The 13,969-nt window shown below is 52.6% G+C and overlaps 7 protein-coding genes across 7 annotated transcripts; 3 read left to right on the plus strand and 4 right to left on the minus strand.

The window, feature by feature from the left end:
- Positions 1-2: 2 nt before the first annotated feature.
- On the minus strand, positions 3-1,305 carry ASPSYDRAFT_160369 (uncharacterized protein; the record flags this gene model as incomplete). Its single annotated transcript, XM_040842899.1, has 2 exons — positions 3-1,202; positions 1,255-1,305. The coding sequence occupies 2 exons, from the start codon at positions 1,303-1,305 to the stop codon at positions 3-5; spliced, it is 1,251 nt and encodes a 416-aa protein (XP_040698433.1).
- Positions 1,306-1,611: 306 nt separating this feature from the next.
- Positions 1,612-2,993, plus strand: ASPSYDRAFT_135953 (phytanoyl-CoA dioxygenase family protein; the record flags this gene model as incomplete). Its single annotated transcript, XM_040840737.1, has 6 exons — positions 1,612-1,820; positions 1,891-2,106; positions 2,190-2,210; positions 2,278-2,327; positions 2,387-2,752; positions 2,824-2,993. 6 exons carry the CDS (start codon positions 1,612-1,614, stop codon positions 2,991-2,993), a joined length of 1,032 nt encoding a protein of 343 aa, XP_040698434.1.
- Positions 2,994-3,210: 217 nt separating this feature from the next.
- ASPSYDRAFT_160458 (glycoside hydrolase family 43 protein) lies at positions 3,211-4,332 on the minus strand (the record flags this gene model as incomplete). The annotated part of the gene is made up of 3 exons (XM_040842909.1): positions 3,211-3,808; positions 3,869-3,986; positions 4,050-4,332. 3 exons carry the CDS (start codon positions 4,330-4,332, stop codon positions 3,211-3,213), a joined length of 999 nt encoding a protein of 332 aa, XP_040698435.1.
- A 106-nt stretch (positions 4,333-4,438) lies between these two features.
- ASPSYDRAFT_49752 (uncharacterized protein) lies at positions 4,439-7,009 on the minus strand. Its single transcript, XM_040847906.1, has one exon. The coding sequence runs from the start codon at positions 6,872-6,874 to the stop codon at positions 4,631-4,633; it is 2,244 nt and encodes a 747-aa protein (XP_040698436.1). The 5' UTR covers positions 6,875-7,009; the 3' UTR covers positions 4,439-4,630.
- Positions 7,010-7,834: 825 nt separating this feature from the next.
- On the minus strand, positions 7,835-9,696 carry ASPSYDRAFT_210243 (CocE/NonD family hydrolase). Its single transcript, XM_040843979.1, has 2 exons — positions 8,043-9,696; positions 7,835-7,990 (listed from the first exon to the last, which is right to left on the minus strand). Exons 1-2 carry the CDS (start codon positions 9,666-9,668, stop codon positions 7,853-7,855), a joined length of 1,764 nt encoding a protein of 587 aa, XP_040698437.1. The 5' UTR covers positions 9,669-9,696; the 3' UTR covers positions 7,835-7,852.
- A 322-nt stretch (positions 9,697-10,018) lies between these two features.
- Positions 10,019-11,324, plus strand: ASPSYDRAFT_71986 (uncharacterized protein). The gene is made up of 4 exons (XM_040850617.1): positions 10,019-10,346; positions 10,398-10,601; positions 10,664-11,086; positions 11,152-11,324. Exons 1-4 carry the CDS (start codon positions 10,066-10,068, stop codon positions 11,279-11,281), a joined length of 1,038 nt encoding a protein of 345 aa, XP_040698438.1. The 5' UTR covers positions 10,019-10,065; the 3' UTR covers positions 11,282-11,324.
- A 445-nt stretch (positions 11,325-11,769) lies between these two features.
- Positions 11,770-13,652, plus strand: ASPSYDRAFT_160497 (uncharacterized protein; the record flags this gene model as incomplete). The annotated part of the gene is made up of 6 exons (XM_040842913.1): positions 11,770-11,917; positions 11,965-12,021; positions 12,070-12,199; positions 12,246-12,444; positions 12,505-12,906; positions 12,972-13,652. The coding sequence occupies 6 exons, from the start codon at positions 11,770-11,772 to the stop codon at positions 13,650-13,652; spliced, it is 1,617 nt and encodes a 538-aa protein (XP_040698439.1).
- Positions 13,653-13,969: the final 317 nt, after the last annotated feature.

Genomic DNA, 13,969 nt, shown 5'->3' on the forward strand with positions numbered 1-13,969 from the left:
CACTAAGCTACCTCGCCTTGACGCCTTTGCCAGTCCAGCGCACCGCTATAAGAGCAGTTATAGTCCATGAACTCTGCTGGATTCATGTGCAATTTCCGATTATTGGTCTCAGTGGCAGGCCTGGCAGCTTGACGGCTATACGCTTGTATCGTTGTTGCTCGATCATAGCGGCACCTGAAAATAGCCTCGTTTGTCTGCGTGACTGTTTCTAGTGCGTTAAATGGGGTGGTCCTCTCAAATCCATCGAAGAAAGCCCCCAATGCCTCCGCATCCTCGATAGCCTGACTGGCGCCTTGACCCTGCGTGGGGAGCATAGCATGGGCTGCATCCCCGATCAATATCGCCCGGCCATGATACCACGTTTTCAACGGGTCTAGGTCACGGAGCTGCCATAGACCCAGTGATGTCCCTTTCGCCAGGAGGAGTGGCTTCTTCGCCCACTCTGGGAACTCTGCGAACGTCCTCATCATCTTGTCGTGGTCCCCTTCGGTTGTCCAGCTAGTGTTTGCTGAATTTTCATTCATGCTCTCGTCTGGTACAAGGGCTACAATGCTGTAAATTGTGCCGTTTCTTGCCGGGCCCATGATCAATCTTCGATCTCGACCCATGACCATCGTGGTACATCCTTTTCGGGGATTAATGACCTTCTCAAAGTCGGATTCCCGTTCCAGGTTTTCTGTTGGGATCATCATCCTGTATGCGGATAGGCCTGTTGGTATTGCGTTCGCTTCCTTCCCGAGAACGTATTTACGGACGGCACTTTTGATACCATCTGCACCGACGATTAGGTCTGCAGATAGAACTTCTCCGCTTGCGAGTTCCACAGTGCCCATCTCGCAGTCACAGCACGTAACTCGGCTAGCAGTCCGAAGAACCGCAGGACGACTAGGAAATTTAGGAGACGTAGCTCGCTCCTTCAGTGCTTGATGTAGATCAGCACGGTGGTACATCATTCTCTCTGCACCATATTTATCCCTTGTCAGAAGAGGAATTCGCATTTGCATTTCGCCATCGAGATTATAGACCTCAAATGCCTCGTCAATCATCGAACCCCGCTGCTTGAGCTTGGATGCAAGGGCCCATTGCTCCTCGACGATCTTGGATGCATTTGGCTGGAGAGATATTGTGGCGCCGATTTCCTGGCTGATTGGTGATTGTTCTAGGATAATAATATCTCTGTCGTCTTGACGAAGAGCGATTGCCTGTGATTGTTAGACAATTCTAGCTGTTTGAGGAAGTCTTAGGAAGTCTTACGGCTGCGAGCCCGGCGATTCCGCCGCCAACGATGATGACTTTCAGGCCCATCCTGGATGCCACTATAGTTTCAGTAGATGCCTCTCGTAGTGATAAAGCAATGAGTCTATTGTAGGTGGAGCCGAAACTTATTTGCATGGGTCCCAGCTCTAAAAACAACCTCCTCGGCCAGCCCCGAGCCCCCCCGAGCCCCGAATCTCGGAGGAAGATGATGAGACCATGCGCTTTGTCCGAACAGTAACTATTGAACTGGAGTCCAGAGTCAGATAAAAGCACGAAATGGACTAGACTATTCTTTCCAAGCAGCCTACCCACCCTGTCTCCATTTCACAAGGCACCGAACCAAGCCCAACCAAAATGTCCACCACAGCAACCGAAGTCAACACCGGCGTGACTGTTACAGGCACGCAGCCTAAAGGCCGTATGGCCCTGGACGGGTCTCCAACCAACTATGGCGACTTCCGCGATGCCCTGAATAGGGACGGATACGCCGTTATCAAGGGTGCTGTCCCGCGAGACCGTGCCAGTAAATACGCGGATGAGTTTTATACTTATCTGGAGGGATTGTATGGCCCTCCTCTCCACCATCCTTCTATTGGATCTCCCGATTTAATTCTGATACTAATGTTCGAGTAGTAACCTCGGCTATAACCGCAACGACCCATCGACAATTAAGCCGGCCAATCTACCTGTCATTAACGAGAAGGGCATGATATTGGCGTATGGCGTCACGCATGAGAAATGGGTGTGGGATATTCGTGGCGAGCCGGGGGTTGTTGATACCTTTGCGAAGGTGTATGATGACGATGACTTGATTGTTTCGTTTGATGTGGTGAATGTGCAGTTTGCAAAGTATGTTCGCCTTCATTTCCGTCCTTGCCTTTGCTATATCGGCTTCCATTTCGAAGCGAAGCTAACTGATAGATTGCCTGCAGTCGAAGCAATATGCCTGAGAAGTATGTCACCATCCCTCATCAACCACCACCTAAACAGTGAAAGTCCCCATTGACTAACAGGCCCCAGCAAACCCTGGCCTCATCAGGACCAGGACCCAGCCAAGCCCGGTTTCCGCTGTATGTCTCCTCCTTCGCCCGCGGTAGGATGATGATTTATACTAACTAATGTGAATTAGGCCTCCAAGGCCTCGTCAACCTGAACCCCTGCGGCCCCAAAGACGGCGGGCTAATCGTCTGCCCAGGAGGCCACAAGCTCTCCGAGCAATTCCACCGCGAGATGGCCTCGGAGCCACGCATTCCAGCCTGGACACCGGAGTGGTTCGGGTTCACGGAGAATGGGATGAAATGGCTGGCTGATCACGGATCGGAGTGGGTGAAAGTGTGCGCGGAGCCAGGCGATTTGATTGTTTGGGATAGCCGCGTGCCGCATTATAACCTCCCTCCTGAGGGGAAGAATGATAGGCTGGCGGTTTATACGTGCTTTATGCCGGTTAATGAGGCGAGTGAGGAAGATTTGGTTCGGAAGAAGGGGGCTTTTGAGGGTAAGTTGCATTGTCGTCTTCTTTGTTGTCTGTTCACTCTGTGTTGGCTGTGGACTGACTGCTCTTCATAGAACGCCTCGGGACCACGCACTGGCCGAATGCGGTGCATGTTGGCTCGAATGTTGCCATGAGGGATGGAAAGCCGTGCCCGAAGACTCGAGACCGTCCGGTTCAGGAGCCAGTTTTGAATGAACGGACGTTTAAGTTGACCGGGATTCCGTATATCAAGCAGGGTGTCTGATGGGGCTGGCTATGGTTAGATTGGAAGCGATAACAGAGCTTGAGTGATGTATTAGTTATGGACAATATTATGGTTGCGCTTCCACCAGGTTAGGTATGCCATTTAAACACCCATCAGCTCTTGAGTGTCTTAGGACACCAGCAGAAGATTACCACAGAACAAAACCAATTAGAATGGACTCAGTTCAAGTAGTATGGTTCCTCCTAAATCCCACACCCTAAGACCCATACCGCTCCTTAACAGCATCATACTCGGCCTGGGTCAACAGGAATACATTCCCATGCTTCAGCCCCCCAGGGAGCGCCGACCCAGTAACCTGCTCCCACGCACCAGAACCCATATCTGTAGTGCGAAACGGCACATACTCCTCATAATTATCCAAAAACAGATAATACGTGCCATCGGAACTCACATCCGGAAACGCGGCCGGACCCTCATACACAGTCTCGACTACATACTCCCCATTCCGCGTCCACTGCCCGAATAGTCCGCCCTCTGTGGTCTCCTGATAGACATACGTTGGGTTCTCGTCCTTCAGGAAGCGGGCGTAGTGGCCTGGCGTGCCGAGGTATAGGAATTCCTGGTCGATGAGGGGCACGTTTTCGCTGTCCAGGGCGATGTAGTCGGCCGGGGCGCTGAAGGTTGTGAAGTCCGTTGTTGTGGCGTAGCGGATTCGGTCGAGCGATGCGTCGCCTGTGTGCTCTGTGTCGTCTTCTGAGTAAAGTCGCGATGCCCAGAACAGGTAGTACTGCGATTCTGTGGCGTTGTAGACGACCGAGGGCGCCCAGGCCATGCCGGCTGTGGGGTCTTCGACACTGTACCGTTATGTTAGTAGGGGTTTCCTTATAGAGAAATGATTAGTTCAGTTGGCGTACATGGATAGGGTCGGTTCAGACCAGTCTAGAAGATTCTCTGATTTCCAGACTACAAGTCCCCGGCTTCCTCGTCTTGTTGCCTCGTCCCAGGAGAAGCCGTCGACGTTGATATCCAAATCTGATTCATGTATAAGTAAGTAAATTGGACTAGCGAGAACTGATGTGATAACAGGTTACAAACCAGTAGCAATCAAAGTATATTCCGACCTCTCCTCGTTCGATGTCAAGAATACGTCTCTGACTGCCTTTGTCCCGACCGTCGATGCAAGCACCGAATCGCCCCCGTTCAGCGGCGTAAAGGCTAACGGATCGGAGGCGTCGGAGAGATACCAGAAAACCGAAGGGTCTGGATCCGTGAATACAGAGAGAAGGTATCCAGCATAAGCTTCATCCTGCCTGGGGAGGACCGCGCTGGTTGCAAGGCCCAGGAGGGATATTGCTGCGAAGACTGAAGGGATGTGCATAGTGGGCGGCGAGGTGATCTTTCAAACTGTGAATTGCAGAATCATGGTAGATATAAATTTAGAGGGGCCTTTATATCATTTGAATCGGTTAATATACGGTATACGGGCAATTGGATGGTTTATTCAGAGACGGCGATCCTCCACCGGAGAATTCACCCCACAATCTGCATATTAGTACTCTCCTCTACCGGAGACCTGGGGGTAAACACTGTCTATCTCTGACGTAACTAGTTAACTCGGTTAAATATTTGGAAGGCAGGGCTCTCGGTAAATTGGCAGCAGTCTGAATATCATTCCATTAAGGCACATCCGTACTCTGTGGGCTATCAAAGTACAACATCCAGTTCCACAAATCCTCGACATTAAATCCCTCAAAAGGGTACATCTCATCTAGTCCAGTGGGAAGATCCCCCGTCCCTGGCTCTGGCGCAGGTAGGCCGTCTAGAAAGCCATTCGTGCTGTTATCTAGCGGAATGTCATGCACAGGGTGAGCCCATTCTGGTTGAATCGAGCTACGCACGTCCGAGACAGGATGGGAGAACGACTGCGCCCTCCGCGGTACCAATGACTGGTTAAGCCCGTTCGTTTGATCGCTGTTTAAACTATGGGCTGCCACTGGGGTCGCCGGTGCATAGCTCGCAGGAGTGGGAAATGGACCGAGAGGGTTCGATATGGTCGGTTCTTTAGCAGCCGCACGTGGCGAGGCAAATTCCGTACTATGAAGCCTCTTTTCCTGTAGTTTGAGAGGGCTGGACTCTGCCATTCCAGCTGTTGGTAGTCCTTCCAAGCGCGTCTGGATCTGCTCGTAAATCATGGCCAGGCCCTCGGTATACCTCGGGTCGATATTACACTGTGCAAACCGCGTACTCGAATAGGAAAGACCGGCCTTCAACAGCTGCATATCCATAGCTTGCAGCCGCGAGGACGGATGTTTCAACAGATATATCGCCAAAGCGATACAAGCAAGCCCAGCAGTGCCAGCGGGTATAAGGCAGCTATCCGACCCGCGATCCTGCAACTCAATGCTGAGCTTCGCAATGGCGCGCGCGCTATTAACGCATACAGCTTCGCCGTTCGCGAGGCGGAATCGTGATGGGTCATCTGGACAGTGTTTCATAACCTCTTCCTCGATCTTGGACTTTGGAGCGATAAGTGCGGCGCGGTGCAGCGCTATCATGGTGCCGTGATATTCGATGGATAGAAAGGCAATGATGTGGAATTCGTCAGTCGAACAGATGATGTCGTTGCCCGGACGGAGTTCAGGGGGGATTTGGTTCGCCCAGGAGAGAAGCCCGCGGTCGAGGCGTGCTGTGTCGAGGAGGATTTGGCGGACGGTATTGGTGGTTTGGGAGGTCGAGCGACGGTAGCTGTAGAGGTGCTGGCTGATGCTGCCTTGGTAGTTGGCGAGCCCTAGATGCCATTGAAGGAAACGGTGTTTTGTGTTATTTAGTGAGTCTGGCTGAGCCATGAGATCGTCTGGTATAAGGGTGGGCCATCCGGAGGCGAGATGCATCACTTTCTCGAAGGAGCAGCACACTGCCCAGATGTGAGTGTGCAGGTTATTCTCCACTGACGCCTCGCGTGCTTGCTTCGATGGTCGGTGCAGTCCGAGGGTGTATGCGATTCGGATGGCTATTCCAAGTGTCTGCCAGGCGAGGCCCTCTTGATTGTGGCCTCGGTAGGCGATCGTGAACAGTAGAAGAGCCTGGACTGTGGGCAGATAGGGCACGACCATAATATGGGCCAGCAGGCCCGCAGCAGCATGGAGATAGCGCTCGCCTTCTTCTGTCGGGCATTGAGAATCCTCATCGACACCGATGCTCATAACTAGGTATGTAGAGACGAGAACCGGGATATCATCCCGAGACAGAGTTTTGAAGTCCGATACCGTTGCCAGCTGGTCGATACTAGCTGCGAGGGCGGTTAGGTTGAAGATAGGGTACAATGGGTGGATTCGCGACTGGTAAACAGCCAGAAAACGTCCTCGCCTTTCAGTATCAGGCAGTTCAGGGAGCATCAAGGCCAGCGCGATATCCAATTCCTCAGCATGTCTCATACCATGCCGAAAGAACCCGGATACAGGCTTCATCCGAACCGCCTTGAAGTAAACATCCAGTGACTTGGCTAGACATTGTGAGCTGCTTCCTCCCAGGATCTTTGTGCGATTTGTGCCCTGCTCGGTGTTGACCGACGTATCAAAGGGCTGGCGAACAGGCGACTCTTCACTGTCAGGCCCAGGCTCACCCTGTGGCCCGTCCAGTGGAAGGATAGGTTGTGTATGCTGGAGAGGCGAGACATTCTCCTGGGAAACCCCCTGAGAGGCCGCAGCAGCAGTGCTGTTCAGTCCCTTCTCTGGCAGCTCCAGCCATTCGCGCACCCCAGGGCATCCTGGTCGCTGGGGATCAGTGGTAACACAGGCTTGATTCCTCGCCCGGCAGTTTCGACACTTGGGATACTCGGCATCGCATTTGACCTTTCGCTGGCGGCATATATTGCATGCCATTGACAGGCGCGGGCGCTTTGCCGGCGGTGGTCGGTCCATTGTGCGTGCCGTCCGCTGTGCACTGAGCGACCGAGCTCTGTATAACCCCCGAGGCCACTGCGTCAATATCTGGGCCTCACCAGCTGCATCATGGACACCCCCACGGGGAATTGACAGCTTTGCGGGGTCGCAGCGTGGGGCTTTTCTGGCCGCTCTGACCAGGATCCCCGGTGGGTGTCTAGCGATAACCTCGGCCAACAGGCTGGGGAGATTCGGCTCCAATCGGCGCTGGGGAATTAGCCATCATGGGCCGAAGGCCAAGATATTGGAGTCATGCAGAACCCAATCAGAGGCAGCATGATTGCTCCGTCTGAAGCGCATGACTCGGTCGTGGTTTGGCACTCGAAGTTGTCCGACGTGGTACTTTGCTTCAAGATGGATATCTGTGTCTTGTTTCTGGTTATTTCAATTGTATGTCGCAGCATAACCGACAAGATGCATTTGAACTATACCACCGCACACAATGCTGTCTAAGTTAACCATCTCAATATCGCTGACAGCGTGTATTTGCGCACCGTTCTACATGCCTTATGCCAAATCGCGCAGCATTTCAAAGAGAGACTGCCAATGGGCACTGGACAGGTACTATCAAGAGTGTTTATATGTTCAAGTCATTCTCTGACATAAAAGTAGGTCTCGGAAATATCCTGCGATGGGCCCTTTCTTCCACCTGTATTGAGTTTCAATTTCATTTCGACCGTGGAAATGACCATTATCTTGGCGGCCCTGGAATGAGCACAGTCTTATTTGTATTTATTTGTTCGCTACTGGAATGAACACTAGAGAATGTTGAGTGGGCAGGTGCGATGTTATTGTATTTGCTACGTAGTTCAACGGCCACTGCCTCTCACCACTTAGGGCCTTGTATGATCTCGGCAGATATGCACTATACAGGCTCTTTGCTACAGCGGAACCAGCACTAGATTTATTGAATTGAGTAAATTTCATTTCTATTAGAATCGCCAAGCTGTTTCTGATCTATATGAATGGTAGGATTACCGAACTGGGATACTCTCCACCGCAATGAATAAAATGGTTCCCACGGTTCAATTCATGCTCCGGCCGGGGCTGCGACCACGTCTTGTACTCAGCAATACTGGGAAACTGGCCAGAAACCTGAAATAGTTAGTATCATCCAGCCGTTTGGAAAAGATAAAGAGAAACTTACCCTAACGCTGACCGTCTCCCCAGCCTCGAAATCTACTCCCATTGCCCAGATTCCGATCTCTAGCTTGACAATATCCCCCGGAGTGACCTTCTCCTGGCGCGCGTGAGGATGGAAAGGGAATTGAGGATGAATGCTCTTCCCAGTGTCAATAGCACGATGAGACGCCCTCAGAATGCCGGTAGATCCCAGGTGCAGATTCAGGCTTGCCTGTTCCTTCTGGGGGATGTCGTCAATTGCGTTCACAGGGGTAGCGTGGAAAGGGAAGTTGAGGTGCATTAATGGCTTTCCGTTCTTATCCTTCTTGCGAATAATAACAAAAACAGTAAAGTCGTCTTGATCCTCCGAGGACATGTAGAGCACGGCTTTGGGTAGACCGATTAGCCGAGATGGCTTGTCAAAGGTGTACGAGAACTCGGCGAAGCTGGAGGGCGACTCTGAATCATAGGATAATTTCTCGTACGCTGGAACCCTGCTCGTGTTGAGTGTCTGCGACGACAAAAAGAGCTCGCGATACTCGGTGCTTGGGGCTGGGAAGTCCTCTAGGACGATATTGTCGATGGCCTCGCGATCCCCGAATTGCAGTGCAGACCACCGGACCTTGGGTGTTTCCTCCCAGGTATTCTCGATGCCCTTCAAATACCGGTCGAAAAACAGATGTAGCTCGTCCATTGATTCTGGACAGCTGTACAGCTCGTACCACTCCTGCTTGCTCCCCCATTGGATCCATTTCTTGTCGTGCGGCACCTGCAGCCAGCCTCGGATTGAACCCATGGTATGTATAGAGCTGACATCAGAGCCCCTTATATAGACTGGACACTTCACTTTGGTCATATCAGCCCGCTTGTCCTCCCAGAATGGACTCGAAACCGGAGACCGACGATACATCTCCTCGAAGTCCTCGATGCCCGAGCTCGCCGGCCCTCGCACGATCTCGTTGGTGATAAGATCGAAGTTACTCATGGAGAACCAACCCCCTCTGCAGAACTGCTCTCGGTAGATATCTCCTGATCCCTCCCATGGCGCAATAGCCTTCAGCGAAGGAGGCTGCTGCGCCGCAATGAACCATTGCGAGATAGCCAGGGCCGAGTTCCCAGCCATACCCACAGATCCATTACACCAATCCATCTTCGCAATGGCTTCGACAACATCATATCCATCCTCCGCATCCTGGGCGCCCATAACGCCAATCAATCCATCGCTATTCCCTGCCCCGCGGGTATCGACACTGATAACCGCATAGCCACGCGGGCACCAGGTCTGCGGGTCAAGACCCTCGAACTTCTCCAGCCCACTGAGGTCAGAGCGCGGCACGCAGCAGTTCCAGACACACATTGGCAGCATGTCCAGCGCGCTATACTTCTTGCCGTAGAACGACCAGCTCAGGACAGCGGGTAATTTTTCGCTTGTCTCGGCGGGACGGTAGATGTCTGCGTAGAGCCTGGCGCCATCGCGCATTATAATCTCAACATCGTGGTCAATGCGGATCGCACTTTCCAGCGGTTTCGCGTTGAATCCGTTCCATCCTGCGGGGAGGACCTCGGACTTGGGTTCGAATGCGACGTAGCCGTTCTCGCCGACCTTGGGCGGCTTGATGCGTTTGTAGGCGGCTTGGACGGGGGGCGGCATGGTGTGAAACTTGGGTATTGGGGATGAGTTCGACGTGGTTGGCTAATGTCTTCGGTTGCTGATGTATTCTACTTTTTCTACTTTATAAAAAAAAAAGAACCTCCAGAGCTCCCCGCATATCCCCCACATCCGACCTGATCCTCTATACAAGAAGACTTCGGGGCTTTAGCGGCCGAAACCTCGGCAGCCCTAATGCGGGGGACTCGGAGGGCCCCGAGCCTGCACACCATGCCCCGAGAGGAGCGATGCATGGGTGCTCGGTGGTCGAGAGCATTCCCAGGCTCCGGACGTTTACTTAAGTGTTTTTTGAACACCCACCAGAAGATCCGCAAACCAGACAGACCAGCAGAGTCAGTATCCTATCACAGCCTAGCAACTCTATCTGCCATCATACACCATGTCCACCACAACCACCTCCATCCAGGAAATCGCAGAGGCGACCAACGAGACATACACCGTTAAGGATCTCGTCGACTTCAGCGACCGCCACTACGGCGACTGGCGCGATGAGTTCCACAAGAACGGCTGCGTCGTGATCAAGAACGTCATCAGCCCGGAAAAGGCAAAGTACTACTGCGACAAGCAGGTCCAGTGGCTCAAGAACTTCGAGCTGGGCTTCGATGAAAAGGATGAAAGTACCTGGACTGCGGAACATCTCCCTGTTAGCTTCAAGGGAGGGTACGTACCCCCCAAATCGACGCCAGAGTAGGCAGCTAAAAGACTTTCCAGAATGTACTTTGCCTACGGCTCAACCCACGAGAAAATGGCATGGGAAGCGCGCTCGGAGCCCGCCGTGATCGATATCTTCGAGAAGCTCTGGGAGACCAAGGAGCTGCTCTGCTCGTTTGACGGGCTGAACATCTCTCTTCCCCGTCGCAAGGACCTGAACTGGAGTCCGTGGCCGCATTGCGACCAGAACCCTAATCGGAAGGGGTGAGCCGTCCCCAGGCAAATCCCACCAACTCATAGGCACGGCTTTACTAACTATATTGCAGAATGCAAGCAGTCCAGGGATTGCTGAACTTCGCTCCAAACGGTCCCAAGGACGGCGGCCTGATGCTCATGAAGGGCTCCGCGAAGCTTTTCGACGAGTTCTTCGCGCAGAAGCGCGACGCGTATGATCATGAGGACGCACCCCCACCTGAGCTCAAATACATGGACCTCTTCCTATTCCACCAGAAGGATCTAAAGTGGTTCGAGGAGAGGGGATGCGAGCTGGTGAAGATTAACATGGAGCCTGGGGACTTTGTGCTCTGGGACTCGAGGACGATGCACTATGCCTGCTTGCCTGAGGGAGATCAGATCCGGCATGTGCAGTATATCTGTATGACGCCGAAACGGTTTGCGACAGATAAGGCGCTGGAGTTGAAGAGGCAGTGCTTTGAGAATTATATGGGGACTACGCATTGGCCGCATTGGTGGGTTTTTCCTTCTTCCTTTACAGTCTGATTTGTTGATATCCATTGCTAATGTGTGTGTGTAGCAATATTCGCCCTGCGGCGGAGAAGCCGATGAGGAATGGAGAGGTGTGCCCTAAGTACAGGACGGAGCCATTTGAGAAACCAGAGTTGACGGATTCGGTGCTGAAACTGGCTGGCGTGAAGGCCTACTAGGATATTTTACAGAGTAGTTGAATTGATCAATTTTCTACGGAACTATTTCAATCTTACTTCTGTAACTGTAGTGTTGGTGGCGTCGGGAGGACATCGCAACTTCTGTAAACAAGCGACCACTGAGGTCTGACCAAATTAATGAACATGATGATTCCCTTCCCCAGAGTCTTGAAATCCGGGACACCCTCCGAAGGCCTTGGTAGCTTCGGAGCTTCGACGGCGACTACCGAGCATTGGCCTCCGAGTTAGCCCAGAGCTCGTCCATCGGGATGCGGAGGCGTTCAGGAGCTTGGAATCCTGGGCAAGCCCGTTATCTGGGGATGTCAACGTCGGCACGGTGGAGAAGTCTGGAGTCGAGCTGTCTAATACGCGAGAATTGACTGGCTTGGAATTCTTGGTGGCATTCTGGGCATCTGGATATATACCGCCGTTTTCCCGCCCCTGTCTGGAACTCCCCAGTGCGACAAAGATAGGATACTATCGTCGCGATGGCGGACACTGCGAAAGCCGACATCAGCCACGTTGAGCATCTTGAGGATGGCGGAGCCATGCCCACCAAGCGAAATGTTATGGGCACTGTGAAGCTCACGGAGGGCAAGATCGTTTATATCCCTACGCCAACGGCTGATCCTAGAGGTGAGCCTTTTACCTATCTTTCCCGGGGAAGGGTCTAACTCTGGTAGACCCCCTGAACATGGGCCTGTGGCAAAAGTGGATTGTCCTTGTGGTGATCTCCATCTGTGAGTAAAGCCCTCACACGTACCTTGTCCTCCATCCTGATATCTCAGTTTCCACACTCGGCCTCGCCCTGGTCAGTGGATTTGGCGGACTTTTGGGGTTCTATATCCCGGAGTATAGCGCGTTAGGCAAGGACTATGATGATATTACTCACTTGATGACCTACCCGACATTGTTCATGTATGATCACGCTTTACTGAAAGAATTCGTTTACTAAAACCAGCAGGGGCATTGGAAACCTAATTGGAATGCCGCTTGCCATTGGTGTCGGCCGACGAATTGTCCTCCTATGCTCAACCGTCGTGCTCGTCATCGGCGCCATTCTTTGCGCTCTCGAGGAGACCTACGAATGGCATCTCTGGTCACGATGCGTTGTGGGCTTAGCTGCTGGACAGAGTGAAGCACTTGTTCCGATGATAACCCAGGTAATCCAGCACTGTACCGGCTCCTAAATTGAACGTAATATATTGACGGGTGAACAACAGGAGATCTTCTTCCTCCACGAGCGCAGCAAAGCCCTCATGGGCCAACAGGCTATCCAAGTCAGTCTCACAGCAGTTTGGGTTCTTTTCGCGAGCGAAATTGCCAATGCCATCACGCCGCAATGGTGGTACGGACTCGGAGCTATCCTTGCCGGCGCACAGCTTGTGCTTGCGTTCTTCTTCCTCCCCGAGACGAAGTATGAACGCTCGCTTGCGTCTTTCCAGGAGGGAGACTCTGGCGAGGATACGGATGGGGTCGAGGGCGTCAGGAAGAACGCAGAGCCCGGGGTATGTACTGAGCGTCCTCCGCTGGACTTTGAACGGTTCGCGCCGCGGACGTGGAAGTCTGATATGCGGCTTTGGGTTGGGAGACCAGATTGGATGAAGGTTTGGGAGGTTTTGCGGGTAAGCAATCTTATTAATATCATGATATAGTATGCCTGCCAGTGTCTAACTGATCGTCTATATAGCAAACATTCGAGCTCCTCCTCTTCCCCAATGTCTTCTGGGCCCTGTGTCTAAACGGCCTTACAATCGGGACAAACATCGCTATCGGCACAACATATGCCACGATCCTCCAGGCTCCTCCATACAGCTGGCCCAACAAAAGCACCAGCTACGTTAACTGCGGGCAGATCGTCGTCGCCCTCGCAGCCCTCCCGCTCCTCGGCCACGGATCCGACTACCTGGTGAAGTACTTCGCAAAGCGCAACAACGGACTACACGAGCCAGAAACACGAATTATATCTCTGATTTTCCCCATCATTGTCGGAACCTTCACCGCCGTGCTTTACGGCCAGGGCGGCCAGTATCCGGAGAAGTACCACTGGTTTGTCTATGTTTGGGCCGTGGCCGCGTATTACTTCTGTTTTGTGGGTGCCAATATCGTGGCCATCACGTATCTGCTTGATAGTTATCCGGCGCGTGCTGGGCCGCTGCTGGTGATTATCTGTGCGTTCCGGGGCATAATATCGTTTGGGACGAGCTATGGGACTGCGACGTTCGTGGAGAGTCATGGGTACGACGGCGCTTTTGGCACGTTTGCGGGATTGACTGCTGCTTTGGGGGTTTGTGGTATTCCGGTTTATATTTGGGGGAAGAGGATTAGGGGGTTTACGGGGAGGTTTGCAAAAGATGCTGTTGTTTCTTGATATCATGGTTGGTTGCTCGGTGTGCGTGCTGTTGCTTCCTCAGTAGGTGGTCTGTTTACGAACAATTGGACTTGTCTCTTCAATGTACCCAACTGTCTATCTGGAGACATTACTTCCGTGATCATCTGGGACAGGCCTTGGCTTTGCGGGATCCTGTGTCAACATTCAAATGCAGCTACATCCCGGTGGGGCATATGTCTGGGCAAGCCACAATGCGGAGAATCTGCAGGAATGCATCAATTCCTTCAATGGGGTAAATAGCGTATTTTTAACTCCAATACTGGTGGCGGAGGTGGATATTCCCCGCGGAATCACAA

This window comes from Aspergillus sydowii (assembly GCF_001890705.1).
Source record: "Aspergillus sydowii CBS 593.65 unplaced genomic scaffold ASPSYscaffold_13, whole genome shotgun sequence".
Lineage (NCBI taxonomy): Eukaryota > Fungi > Ascomycota > Eurotiomycetes > Eurotiales > Aspergillaceae > Aspergillus > Aspergillus sydowii.